This window comes from Pelobates fuscus, chromosome 4, assembly GCF_036172605.1.
Source record: "Pelobates fuscus isolate aPelFus1 chromosome 4, aPelFus1.pri, whole genome shotgun sequence".
Classification (NCBI taxonomy): domain Eukaryota; kingdom Metazoa; phylum Chordata; class Amphibia; order Anura; family Pelobatidae; genus Pelobates; species Pelobates fuscus.
In genome coordinates, this window is record NC_086320.1 from 65,932,003 (window position 1) to 65,947,415 (window position 15,413).

General features: G+C 42.3%; 1 protein-coding gene across 1 annotated transcript in view; it reads right to left on the reverse strand.

The window, feature by feature from the left end:
• The window catches only part of NECAB1 (N-terminal EF-hand calcium binding protein 1), a 219,049-nt gene that overhangs the window by 27,546 nt on the left and 176,090 nt on the right, over positions 1 to 15,413 (reverse strand). Inside the window, exons 7-8 of the mRNA XM_063451266.1 lie at positions 12,323 to 12,435; positions 2,788 to 2,864 (exon numbers count right to left, since the gene is read on the reverse strand). Coding sequence (XP_063307336.1) covers positions 2,788 to 2,864; positions 12,323 to 12,435 — 190 coding nt within the window. The remainder of the gene's footprint in view (positions 1 to 2,787; positions 2,865 to 12,322; positions 12,436 to 15,413) is intronic.

Below are 15,413 nucleotides of genomic sequence, written 5' to 3' on the forward strand. Positions count from 1 at the left end.
GGCAGGATATCCATGGCTCCACTTTTTAATTATTAAATAATTGTTTTGTTACAATATTGTGCCATGTGAAATGTGAATGTCTCATGGCCAATTCCAAGATTCCCTGATCTGGAAATACCCCAACCTGTACTTCTATTGAGCATTCATCAATGATTTTTATTGTTCACTACTTTCAGGGCCGGATTTGCCATAAGGCCACCAAGGCCGCAGCCAGCCAGTTCTCCTATCGTGGGGCCAGACAATCAGGAATTGCAGTCACTCAATATTGTATCACAGTGTTGCTGTGGGTTGCTGCAGCAAAGCACTCACTGCGGGGGCGACAGAAGCATCTCCCACCAGACCACCAGGGATCAGGTTACCCCGTCCCTGGAACAATGTAAGCATTAGGGAAGGGGAAAGTTTTTTTAAGCAGCACCTCAGCACCTGACCCCACACCACAATCATAGTCCTCACATTATAGGCCCCTTTCCTCCCACTACAGCCCCTATCACCTCACTGCAGCCACCATCCCCCTTACAGCCCTAACCCCCCGCCACAGCCACTATTAGACCTGAGCCACCCATACATTCTTTACAACCCCAATTTTCCCGCACACAACAGCTTCAATGCCCCTTGCTCCATTATCCTAAAAAAAACAGACACCCATTAAGGCCCCCTCCTCCCAAATACACACACTAGAGCCACTATCCCCCTGAACAATTAGAGATGACTCTGGTGCAAGATTTCTTTGGGGCCCCCCTATCACAACATTGGAAAAAAATGTAGATCCCTGTCTGTTGTCCACAGTGCATTGCGAGCTGGAGATCTACCATTTGCCTGCCCTTGCAGGGTTGTATTTAGCACTGAGCAGTGTTTATGTTTTAATGTATGGATGTTTTTTTTATGGAGTAGGTATGTGTGAATGAAATGGTGTATTTGTGTGTAGTGTTGTGTTGTGTGTTTTTGGATACTGTTGTCATTTGAAAGCAGTGGTTAACTTGTGTCTAGTGTTGACTTTAAATGTAGGGGAGTGTCTTTATGTAGTGTTGATGTTTGAATGTGGGGTGGTGTTTGTGTGTAGTGTTGGAGTTTAAATGCTGAGATATATGCACATAAACATATGCACTGCCACACACACATATACACACACTGACACACATACAGTATACACAGACTGACAAACATATAGATACAAACAATGACACGCATACAGGTTCAGGCATGCAGATACACAGACACACACATGCAGATACACAGACGTGTAGATAACACACTGACACACATGCAGAAACACAGACACACACTAACACACATACAAATACACAGACACACACACTAACACACATAAATATACACAGATGCACATAGTGACACTCATGCAGATGAGACACACAGGGGCACACATTGACACACAGATACATGTACAGACACACATAGATACACAGACACACAGAAAAATACACAGACACACAGAAAAATACACATAGAGACATGCACATAGATACACTGAGACAGATACACACATACACACAGATACAGATACAGAAACATAGAAAGATACACAGACACACACACACACATAGATACACTGACACAAATATACACACAGAGAGACACACATACATACATGCATGCAAAATTTACACATTTTAAGCCACCCTCCTGTTTCCTGCCTTTTGGGTGCAGAAGTGTGGTTTCCCTGGAATTCAGTCAGAGCTCTGAGGCTGCTGGGAGTCAAAGGTTCTCCCACTCTGCACACCTCCTGTCAGCCTTTCCCACGTGGCTCAGGGTTCTCTGTGAATAAGTGACTGACTGTCACTTCATCTCAACGCTACCAATACCACAGGGGTCCAGTCGTGCTGTTAAAGGGTGACAGCACATTACTTAGCCCCTGAAAAAACTTTTGCCATTGGCCGCATGGGTCACCTGATGGGCCCCCTGAGCATGTGCCCCCTACAGCCCCTATCCACAAACAGCCCCTATTTACATAACCACACAAATACTACTCCGCAAACAGCCCCATCCACACACAACCCGCAACCACACAAGCAGCATCTTCCCCACACACGCAACCCTGCAAGCAGCTTTGCCCACATACACAACCCCATAAGCAGCATCCCCAGAAACAAGCAGCATAGCCTTGCAAATGCAACACAAAAAAGTATCCACCACACACACATGCAACACCACACGCAGCATCTCAAAACACTAGTATTACGCATCCAATTGCATACCCCAAACGTTTGCATATATGTATGTGTAATATGCCTTGAGGAAACTGGCCTTGGGGCAGTAAGGAGGATAAATCCGACCCTGGCTCGTTTGATTCTGCCTTAAGGAATGGGTGAATTTAGCTTGAACTCACATTAATCACTTAATTTGTAAATTATTTTAAAGTTAATTAGTTTTACCTCTGCTCATTCACGACTCCTGCAGGGGTTGATACTTAATCAAGAAAACTATTTTTTTAAATTACATTTCTGGTACAACAAAATCTTTATAATATTTTTTTTAATTTGCAAAAGGAGGGTTAGGGTGTATAAATATCTGATTTTTTTTCACACAAAAATTTTAATAAGTAAAAAAAGGATTTGCAATAGATAAACACAGACACCATGACTTGTAGATCTGTTTATTATCTACTCTAGAATGATTGGATCACAAAAAGGGACGAAAATCAGCAACATGTTCATTATATTTGTAATGTATTTTGTAACTGATGTACATTTGTGTATCTATTTGTGTGAGAACATTGTGGACTAATCACCATGATGTGGAAACATGTGTGAGAATAAATGATTCTAATACCTTCTTCTCCAGTCTGTCAATTAGTTTCTGAAGTCTGTTTATCTGGGTCATCCACTGGTTGTCTTCATCTAACAAGCCTTTGAGAATAATACATAACGGAGAATAAATTATTCCCTGTTTCTTTTCTTAGCTTTGAACGAATGTTCATATGCTGTTTCTCACAGCGGTAATAAAAAGCCCATTTTGGCCAGACTAGTATTCTACATTGGATTCTTCTACTCTACAACATATGCTGCAAAGAGATTATACCAGTATGGAAATCCATCCAGAATTCATTCTGTAGATTTTGAGAACAGGCATCCTAGCAGATATATGAACCAATAGTGCATTTGTTAGAGCTTCCATTTATTCCGAATGCTTGCAAAAATGTAATTTAATTTATTTGTGCCTTTGACAGGGTTAATATTGTAAAAAAATATATATTGCAACTGATAAAGAAAATTCAAGATGGGCTTATTTTAGGGGTTAGGGCAAAACTCTGCAGTAATGGGTGATTTGCAAATATAAGGTTGTAATCTCCAAACTGGATGAAGAAATCCAATGTCAAGTATTTTCTAGAGACACTCAAGTTTGGAAAATGTGCAAACGTAATTTGGTTTTAAAAAGTCCAAATTCAATGTCATGTATAGAAAAGTGTGGACATCTATCAACTCCCTAATATCATCCAGACTACCCTAGTAACTAGTTTCTTAATTTGAGAAAAAGATTGGGAGTCAGTTAACCACCCATTAGGCTGCAAACTGAAATAGAGCAAATGCCTAACTTCTGAGCAAACTGTACTGGACTACAAAAATAATAATAATAACAAACATGCAGGCTCTGAAGAAGTTAAAAAGCACAAAGGGATGAACCAAAATGTAAATAATTCTCCTAAAATATCGAAGCTAGGGTAGACGAGATATTTCCAGAGTTCAGCCTTCTCGCTCTGCTCATTTATACCCATACAAGTCAAACCTTTCTTGAGAACATTGCTCTTTACTGTATATCTCTCTACTTAAATATTGTAAGAGATGGGTGCTTTAAATGTGGACTGGACATGAAATTACTGGCAAAGTTACTTCAGGGTCAAAGTTATGCATAACATGATCTAAGCTTCTCCATGTAACGTGATCTCGTATTGAGCACGTTCAATATTCAGATATTCAATGTATAATGGATTATTGTTTTTTATGGCATCCAGTCAATATGTGAAATGAATGCTAAAAATATCTAGGTGCTTAAAAGAAAATATCATACAATGCAAAAAGAACAGCGATAATAAAAATACATACATAGGAATTACATGCACAGTATTACAAAAATATAAATGACACAAGAGTTCATATCTGCAAGTGACATATTTACAACATACTTAATATGGATTACACATATCATATAAGAATTGAAAAGAGAATTGAAGAACATTTTCTAGTATTACTTTAAAGAAATTTAATTCCAAAAAATGTAAAAAAACAAGTGAAGTAAAAAACAAAAGAAAATATATTAAAATATGTAAAAAACTAAAACATAATAATATATATTTATAAAAACTTTTTAATTATATAAAATATAAATGGCTATATCTAAATCCACATTTTGATTCTGCCTTGAATTCCCATTTTATAACATAAACAAATTTGAAACTAAATACATAAATAAAAAATAAAAAATGTATACATACTTTACGTAGAGATGTCCCGAACAGTTCGCCGGGAACTGTTCGCCGGCGAACATAGCTTTTTCGCGGTCGCCGCGGCGGGCGAACATATGCGATGTTCGGTCCGCCCCCTATTTGTCATCATTGAGTAAACTTTGACCCTGTACCTCACAGTCAGCATACACATGCATACATAAATTCAACACTCAGTCTCCCCCACACAAACTAGACTCAGTAACCACAAACGCAACACTAACAGAAAATAGACCATGGCTCTATGAGGGTGTTCCAATCTGGCTTCCTGCCCAGTACCCTGGCCAATCTTAATCCAGCTCCGGGTAAAAGTTTAACTGTGATACTTTCATTTAACAGAATGCAGAGCAATGATATTTCAGTGTGGGCAGAATTGGGATGCGTTATGTTAAAGATCAGCAAATTTGTTTTGTGGAGTTTTTCTGCTTGGAGGATTACTTAAAGCGGCACTGTCATGCCGAACTTACCTTTCCTCAATCTCTTCCTCTTCTCCCCCTCTCTCGGGATCTGTTATTCTTTTCTTCCTGTCTTCTTTAGTTTTCTTTAAAATCACAAGACAAAGTAGGGACTCTGTCTTATGGAGGATTCCTCCGCTTGACCAGCTCTGACCAGCGGAGGAGCAAAGTGTGCTTCATTTCCGCTGGTCAGAGCAATTTTCCCATGATCCCTAGCTTTCCTCCCAGTTCCCACAATGCTTCCTGTCAGTATTGACGAACGTCCTGTCACTTAGACAGAACGCCGGCAAAACTGCCGAATTGCATCCTAACAGAATGAGAAGAGTTTCTCCATTGGTGTTAGGATGCAATTCGGTACTTTGTTCGGATCGGAATTTCATTCTAATGAATGAAACTCCGATCCTATTCATTGCTGTGGCTGCATCTTGCAGCCGCTTAGTAGATAACTCCCTAATTCCCACGGTATCAGGGAGCTATCTACTAAAAGGCTGAAAGACCTGAATTGGTCTTTCAGCCAAATTTACTAACACTAAGTAAAAATGACTTGGTATTAGTAAATAATATGCCCCTACTCGCTATACCGCGAGTAGGGGCATGTCTGGTAAGCAGTGAGCAGCCTGTGGCTGCTCACTGTAAAAAAAAAAAATAAAAAAAAAAAATATATTGCCCCCCACCCCTAAACGACGGGTGGGGGCCGTAAAGTAAAACAAGGGAGGGAGACCTATTGTCCCCCCCCCCCCGGCCGCCACCCCTGAGCGGTGGGTGGGGGCCATAAAGATAATGAGGGGGGGGACCTACTGTCCTCCCCCCCGGCCCCCACCCCTGGCCGGCGGGTGGGGGCCATAATGGTAATAAGAGGGGGGGGGACCTACTGTCCTCCCCCCCGGCCCCCACCCCTGGCCGGCGGGTGGGGGCCATAATGGAAATAAGAGGGGGGGGGACCTACTGTCCTCCCCCCGGCCCCCACCCCTGGGCGGCGGGTGGGGGCCATAATAGTAGTAGGGGGGGGACCTACTGTCCTCCCCCCCGGCCCCCACCCCTGGCCGGCGGGTGGGGGCCATAATGGTAATAAGGGGGGGTGGGACCTACCGTCCTCCCCCCCGGCCCCCACCCCTGGGCGGCGGGTGGGGGCCATCATAGTAATAAGGGGGGGGACCTACCGTCCTCCCCCCGGCCCCCACCCCTGGGCGGCGGGTGGGGGCCATCATAGTAATAAGGGGGGGGGGACCTACTGTCCTCCCCCCCCGGCCCCCACCCCTGGGCGGAGGGTGGGGCCATCATAGTAATAAGGGGGGGGGGACCTACTGCCCCCCCCCAGCCCCCACCCCTGGGCGGCGGGTGGGGGCCATCATGGTAATAAGGGGGGGGACCTACCGTCCTCCCCCCGGCCCCCACCCCTGGGCGGCGGGTGGGGGCCATAATAGTATTAAGGGGGGGACCTACTGTCCTCCCCGGCCCCCACCCCTGGGCGGCGGGTGGGGGCACTAAGTAAATTCCCCCCCCCATCAAGGTGACTAGGGGTCCCCAAGCCCCTAGTCACCCACCCCCCACCCAAATAAAAAATGCCCCTACCTTCCCCCCTCACCCTAAAAAATAGTGAGGGGGGGAATAAAATTGCTAACCTGTAAAGTAAAATTAAACTTACCATTCGACGTCTTCTTTTTTCTAAAATCTTCATTTTTCAGCCCCCAAAAAGGGCAAATAATAAACCATGATAGCCGTCGAACTAAAAATAAAATAAAAAACCCGAGCGCAAAAAAAAAACCCGACGAAAAAGAAAAAACCCGAGCGCACAAAAAAATAATCCATCTTCACCCATGGAGGGCTCCGCGCAGACTGAGCTCCGCAGGGCGGGGCAAGGCTTATAAAGCCTTGCCCCGCCCTGCAATTAGCCTAAGAACACTCTGATTGGTGGGTTTAAGCCAATCAGAGTGCTCTTTGTCATTTTACAAGCGTGGGAAAGTTCTTTGGAATTTTCCCACGCTTGTAAAATGACACAGAGCACTGTGATTGGATGGCTTGAAATCCATCCAATCACAGTGCTCTGTGTCATTTTACAAGCGTGGGAAAGTTCTTTGGAATTTTCCCACGCTTGTAAAATGACACAGAGCACTGTGATTGGACGGCTTGAAATCCATCCAATCACAGTGCTCTGTGTCATTTTACAAGCGTGGGAAAGTTCTTTGGAATTTTCCCACGCTTGTAAAATGACACAGAGCACTGTGATTGGACGGCTTGAAATCCATCCAATCACAGTGCTCTGTGTCATTTTACAAGCGTGGGAAAGTTCTTTGGAATTTTCCCACGCTTGTAAAATGACACAGAGCACTGTGATTAGACGGCTTGAAATCCATCCAATCACAGTGCTCTGTGTCATTTTACAAGCGTGGGAAAATTCCAAAGAACTTTCCCACGCTTGTAAAATGACAAAGAGCACTCTGATTGGCTTAAACCCACCAATCAGAGTGTTCTTAGGCTAATTGCAGGGCGGGGCAAGGCTTTATAAGCCTTGCCCCGCCCTGCGGAGCTCAGTCTGCGCGGAGCCCTCCATGGGTGAAGATGGATTATTTTTTTGTGCGCTCGGGTTTTTTCTTTTTCGTCTGGATTTTTTTTTGCGCTCGGGTTTTCTATTTTATTTTTAGTTCGACGGCTATCATGGTTTTTTATTTGGCCTTTTTGGGGGCTGAATGAGCGATTTCTGGGTTACTGACCCACCAATATTTACATGTACTATTGTATTTGCATTCAAATTTGGAAACAAAGTATGCACGTTGCTCTAAATGTACCAAGTAACATGAAAATAGTTGACATTATTAATGCAGCATTTGTATAATTTTACTCTAAACATCTCATATAAGTTGGTAACAATTGTTACCGTCTTATTTCATTGTCTGCTTTTACAAACTAGCCTTGAAAGACACCATATGGTGTATAAACGACTGTATGAGATACTCTGTTCTATACAGCATGAGCCTCTGCACATTACTGAATAACCATCTCCTTATATTCTCAGATTTCGGTTAGCTTGCTGAGTCCTCGCTGTTGGCTTTGCTATTATACTTAAGTACTTTCTTTTCTTCTCATTTCTTTAAGCCATCAATATTTCATGCCTCATTGTGACTCTTAACAATAGGTATTGCTACCGTATCTATGAACTCAATCACACAAAGTCAGAATGTATTAAAGCAGGAAAAATATAAATCAGATATTGTTTTCACTGCTTTTATGGGGTGCTTGGCTTGTGTGGATTCCATTTTTACTCTATTTTACTTTATAAAGCTATTAATTACCAACTGACCATCGCGTAACTCAAAGGAATGGGAACCTTGTAGCAACAAAGACTTTGACAACACATTTCGAGTAAAGATCCATACGCTTAGGACCTAGTGCATCTCCCTCTTTTTGGCATTACTCTTCGCTTACCCCTATGGTCATTTATTAAGTTCAACTTCTTCAGATTATATTGTGAAGCTTGCTGGGTGTATTATCCCTTTGTCTCTCTCATTGTCCTTTTATATAGTGTGTGTGTTTGTTTAGATGTTTCTAATTATTTTACAGATCTTTTTTACATAGTTTACATATTTACATATTAGTTTTTGAAATCCATCCAATCACAGTGCTCTGTGTCATTTTTACAAGCGTGGGAAAGTTCTTTGGAATTTTCCCACGCTTGTAAAATGACACAGAGCACTGTGATTAGACGGCTTGAAATCCCTCCAATCACAGTGCTTTGTGTCTTTTTACAAGCGTGGGAAAATTCCAAAGAACTTTCCCACGCTTGTAAAATGACAAAGAGCACTCTGATTGGCTTAAACCCACCAATCAGAGTGTTCTTAGGCTAATTGCAGGGCGGGGCAAGGCTTTATAAGCCTTGCCCCGCCCTGCGGAGCTCAGTCTGCGCGGAGCCCTCCATGGGTGAAGATGGATTATTTTTTTGTGCGCTCGGGTTTTTTCTTTTTCGTCTGGATTTTTTTTTGCGCTCGGGTTTTCTATTTTATTTTTAGTTCGACGGCTATCATGGTTTTTTATTTGGCCTTTTTGGGGGCTGAATGAGCGATTTCTGGGTTACTGACCCACCAATATTTACATGTACTATTGTATTTGCATTCAAATTTGGAAACAAAGTATGCACGTTGCTCTAAATGTACCAAGTAACATGAAAATAGTTGACATTATTAATGCAGCATTTGTATAATTTTACTCTAAACATCTCATATAAGTTGGTAACAATTGTTACCGTCTTATTTCATTGTCTGCTTTTACAAACTAGCCTTGAAAGACACCATATGGTGTATAAACGACTGTATGAGATACTCTGTTCTATACAGCATGAGCCTCTGCACATTACTGAATAACCATCTCCTTATATTCTCAGATTTCGGTTAGCTTGCTGAGTCCTCGCTGTTGGCTTTGCTATTATACTTAAGTACTTTCTTTTCTTCTCATTTCTTTAAGCCATCAATATTTCATGCCTCATTGTGACTCTTAACAATAGGTATTGCTACCGTATCTATGAACTCAATCACACAAAGTCAGAATGTATTAAAGCAGGAAAAATATAAATCAGATATTGTTTTCACTGCTTTTATGGGGTGCTTGGCTTGTGTGGATTCCATTTTTACTCTATTTTACTTTATAAAGCTATTAATTACCAACTGACCATCGCGTAACTCAAAGGAATGGGAACCTTGTAGCAACAAAGACTTTGACAACACATTTCGAGTAAAGATCCATACGCTTAGGACCTAGTGCATCTCCCTCTTTTTGGCATTACTCTTCGCTTACCCCTATGGTCATTTATTAAGTTCAACTTCTTCAGATTATATTGTAAAGCTTGCTGGGTGTATTATCCCTTTGTCTCTCTCATTGTCCTTTTATATAGTGTGTGTGTTTGTTTAGATGTTTCTAATTATTTTACAGATCTTTTTTACATAGTTTACATATTTACATATTAGTTTTTGAAATCCATCCAATCACAGTGCTCTGTGTCATTTTACAAGCGTGGGAAAGTTCTTTGGAATTTTCCCACGCTTGTAAAATGACACAGAGCACTGTGATTAGACGGCTTGAAATCCATCCAATCACAGTGCTCTGTGTCATTTTACAAGCGTGGGAAAATTCCAAAGAACTTTCCCACGCTTGTAAAATGACAAAGAGCACTCTGATTGGCTTAAACCCACCAATCAGAGTGTTCTTAGGCTAATTGCAGGGCGGGGCAAGGCTTTATAAGCCTTGCCCCGCCCTGCGGAGCTCAGTCTGCGCGGAGCCCTCCATGGGTGAAGATGGATTATTTTTTTGTGCGCTCGGGTTTTTTCTTTTTCGTCTGGATTTTTTTTTGCGCTCGGGTTTTCTATTTTATTTTTAGTTCGACGGCTATCATGGTTTATTATTTGGCCTTTTTGGGGGCTGAAAAATGAAGATTTTAGAAAAAAGAAGACGTCGAATGGTAAGTTTAATTTTACTTTCCAGGTTAGCAATTTTATTCCCCCCCTCACTATTTTTTAGGGTGAGGGGGGTAGGTAGGGGCATTTTTTATTTGGGTGGGGGGTGGGTGACTAGGGGCTTGGGGACCCCTAGTCACCTTGATGGGGGGGGGAATTTACTTAGTGCCCCCACCCGCCGCCCAGGGGTGGGGGCGGGGGGGGGACAGTAGGTCCCCCCCATTATCGTTATGGCCCCCACCCGCCGCCCAGGGGTGGGGGCTGGGGGGGGAGAGGACAGTAGACCCCCCCCCTTATTACTATTATGGCCCCCACCCGCCGCCCAGGGGTGGCGGCCGGGGGGAGGACAATAGGTCCCCCCCCCATTATCGTTATGGCCCCCACCCGCCGCCCAGGGATGGGGGCCGGGGGGGGACAGTAGGTCCCTCCCCCTTTTACCATTATGGCCCCCACCCGCCGGCCAGGGGTGGGGGCCGGAGGACAGCAGGTCCCCCCTCCCTTTTACCATTATGGCCCCCACCCGCCGGCAAGGGGTGGGGGCCGGGGGCTGGAGGACAGTAGGTCCCCCCCCTTATTATTATTATGGCCGCCGCCCAGGGGTGGGGGCCGGGGGGGAGGACAGTAGGTCCCTCCCCCCCCCTATTATTATTATGGCTCCCACCCGCCGCTCAGGGGTGTTGGCCTGAGGGGCGGACAGTAGGTCCCCCCTCATTCCCATTATGGCCCCCACCCGCCGTCCAGGGGTGGGGGCCGGCGGGGGAGGACAGTAGGTCCCCGTCCCCCCCTTATTACCCTGTTTTTTTTTTTACAGTGAGCAGCCACAGGCTGCTCACTGTTTAGTGGACATGCCCCTACTCGCGATATAGCGAGTAGGGGCATTGGGGAGATTTTAATCTCCCTTGTGCTATTATGGGGGTCATATTGACCCCCATAGAGTGAGGGGGGGACCTGGGGGGCTTATGAAGTGGTGGGGAGCACTGCTCCCTGCCGCTTCTATAGTTACATATTACAAGGAGGGAGCTGCACGCCGGTAGCTCCCTCCTTGTAATAAACCGAACAAACAAACTAACACTGATACTCAGTGTTAGTTTGTTCATCTGATTTTTTTCTATTCATTCATTCGTCTGTCTGATGAATGAATGAATAGATGAAATTCCCGTTCGCATGTCCAGGTGTTTCACTGGGCATGTGCGGGAATCTTACAGTCTGTGTAGTGTGGGCAGATGACGTGTCCCACAGGGACTTCACCTACCCACACAAAGATGGCGGCGCCCTGAATATAGATCGGGGCAGAAAATAAAGAATAAAAAATAGGTAATGTGGGGGGCTTAGGGGCATTTGGGGGTAACTAGGGGGTCGATTGGATGTAGTTGAGGCGGGAGGGCTGTTAAAAAAAAACGGAATTCGGCATGACAGTGCCGCTTTAATAAACTGTAAATTGGAATTCAAAGTGAATTCAAAATTAATGTCAGAGTTGAATCAAAAAACTAAAAAGACACAAACTGTTATGTTTTTAGTTTGTATATTTTCACAAAAAATGCAAAGTTTGCATTAAAATCACATTTAATTCAGTTCAACAAATAAGCTTTAGTAACATGACTTTTAGGCAGTACATTTCTTTATATATCTGTAACAAAGTATTTTTCAAATATTCTACAATATGGGATTTGGCCCCTTTTCTCATTTTTCTGTTATGTTTCTGTTGTGTTTGTTGGAGAGGAATCCAGCTGTATTCTATTTTGTTCTATACTAGGTAATTACATGTGGTCCAAGTCATTTGCCCTTGAGGATGCTTTAACCAACTTGGATGGTGGAGGCCGGTGTGTTATATATTATTAATATGGTCGGTAGGCTTGATATAGGTTTTTGTTTGATTGCTGTTATTTTCAGTGCTAAACCATGATGAACCATGCCTATTTCAGTTGAGAAATAGGATAAAAATAAATCAACAAGAATCATTTAATACATACCAATGTTAAACTGTGGACTGTTTGGAGAAAAACTATTGTTCCTTTGGAGCCTTCGATTAGATCGCTTCCCTGACCAAGGGATGGAAAGCACTTCTGGTTTTGCTGGACCTTGTCTGTAAAAAAACCCATAAATTACATTATTTTCTGACTAGCAATGTGATATATTTATTTATGCATTTGTTTTATGGAATTTAACCACTGTTAGCATTGTGTAATCATGCAGCTTCAAAGTCAGATCAAGTAAATATTAAAAGGACTGCAGGTCCCCTCTCCCTCCCACCTCCCATCCCAAGTTGTTGAAGGGGTTAAAACCCCTTCAGTGACTTACCTGTATCCAGTGCCGATGTCCTTCGGCACTGGGTCAGGCTCTGCATTCGCTCTTAATGCGCATGCGCGCCCGGCGGCGGGGGAGACCTAATGTGTATGCGCAGCAATACCGCGCACGCGCATTAGACCTCCCCATAGGAAAGCATTGAATAATGCTTTCAATGCTTTCCTATGGGGATTTTGGCAACGCTGGAGGTCCTCACATAGCGTGAGGACGTCCAGCGTCGTTATAACACACTTTCGTGTTCTATGAACACGGAAGTGTCCTCTAGTGGCTGTCTGAAAACTGCAATAATTACACTTGCAGGGTTAAGGGTAGTAGGAGTTGGCACCCAGACCACTCCAATGGGCAGAAGTGGTCTGGGTGCCTGGAGTCTCCATTTAATCTAGGAATTCTTAAACTTGACTGTGGAAACATTATTTCCACCCAAACTCAGAACATAATGACACTGCACATGCTTAAAGGGACATTCCACTGCAAAAATTCAAATAAATAAATAAATACATAAAAAACACTCTTTAGTTGATATCCCAATGATAAAATGCATTCATGTAATTATTTTTTTTCCCTCACCTGTGATATATCTAAATACAGCTTGTAGAAGCGGCTTTTCTCTTGTTTGCTGCCCTTGCAATCCCTCCCCTTCTAACCCCGCCCAGACTTTTTGTGTTTGTCCAATCATAGACTTCCCAGTGCAGCTCAATGAGAAGTCTTTGCAAGGCAGGTTGGTTGAGTTTATCTCCACTGGGCTAACCAAACCAGGAAGTAACAGGACTGCTTGTCTGATTGACAAGTGGGGGGGGGAGGGGGGGGGGGCAGGGGGGAGGGGGGTTAAACAAAGTTAATTTATAAAGGTGGCAATTTCTATTGAAATCTGAAGATTTTGTTTATAGTGATTGTTTTTAAAAAAATACGACACACTAAAGATAAAGTGCTTTATGGTCTGAAGTGTCCATTTAATATTTTTTTTTAAATTACAGTCTATGCAAACATTACAGCATAATCTGCAGCAAATTCTGAGAAACACATTATATTGTGAGACAGTACAATATACAATAAACAGTACATATTGGTGGCAAGAAAATATGGCATGGATATCAATGAATAGAATACAAGGTGAATCCTTTTATTTCCCTGCTTTACTAATCATGTCACTAATATATAACTAATAATATTACTGCATGGCTCCAACAGTAGTACTTGCTTAAAGTGCAAAATAATATGTAGTAAAAAATAAAGACCACTTTTTTTGCTTTTAGCACCTGTAGTGAATTATTCATCAAAAGGCAAGTTGTCAGTAAATTTCATAACTGGGCAAAGATTTTCACAAACTAGAGCTATTTTAGCACGCTGGCTGACCACATGTTAATGCATTTTGCACGAATACTGTTTATCGAGTCCATTTTTATTAATGATTTGTTCAATTATATTCGGTATCATGGCTTTTGATGGTTGAGGTAATAATAAGGGTAATTAGCTGGAAATGAGACTTACATTACAGCAGCTTGTTTCACATAATGTTCATTTTTATGATTATGTTTTCAGATGTTGCTGGTCAGTATGTCCCCTCCTCCCTCCCCCCCCCCCAAAAAAAACCACCCCCCAAAACAATAAATTAAATTGCACCAGAGGATTTACTTTACATTTGCCATGAGATAGCTGATCTCGGTAGACGATACTGAAAGTTTTCACTTTTAGTGTTATCCACTACTTACTCAGACTGAAAGCAAATATTATATTCTACCTATTGCCTGTGTTTGTTGCACACATTTTGTTCCAGGTCTCTCTATGAAGCAGAGAAGGGAGCGATTTCTGGGTTACTGACCCACCAATGTTTACATGTACTATTGTATTTGCATTCAAATTTGGAAACAAAGTATGCACATTGCTCTAAATGTACCAAGTAACATGAAAATAGTTGAGATTATTAATGCAGCATTTGTATAATTTTACTCTAAACATCTCATATAAGTTGGTAACAATTGTTACCGTCTTAGTTCATTGTCTGCTTTTAAAAACTAGCCTTGAAAGACACCATATGGTGTATAAACGACTGTATGAGCTACTCTGTTCTATACAGCATGAGCCTCTGCACATTACTGAATAACCATCTCCTTATATTCTCAGATTTCGGTTAGCTTGCTGAGTGCTCGCTGTTGGCTTTGCTATTATACTTAAGTACTTTCTTTTCTTCTCATTTCTTTAAGCCATCAATATTTCATGCCTCATTGTGACTCTTAACAATAGGTATTGCTACCGTATCTATGAACTCAATCCCAGAAAATCAGAATGTATTAAAGCAGGAAAAATATAAATCAGATATTGTTTTCACTGCTTTTATGGGGTGCTTGGCTTGTGTGGATTCCATTTTTACTCTATTTTACTTTATAAAGCTATTAATTACCAACTGACCATCGCATAACTCAAAGGAATGGGAACCTTGTAGCAACAAAGACTTTGACAACGCATTTCGAGTAAAGATCCATACGCTTAGGACCTAGTGCATCTCCCTCTTTTTGGCATTACTCTTCGCTTACCCCTATGGTCATTTATTAAGTTCAACTTCTTCAGATTATATTGTGAAGCTTGCTGGGTGTATTATCCCTTTGTCTCTCTCATTGTCCTTTTATATAGTGTGTGTGTTTGTTTCGATGTTTCAAATTATTTTACAGATCTTTTTTACATAGTTTACATATTTACATATTAGTTTTTGATGTAGTATTCCCTTTGTATATATAGACTAAAAAGTACTTTACGTTAAGC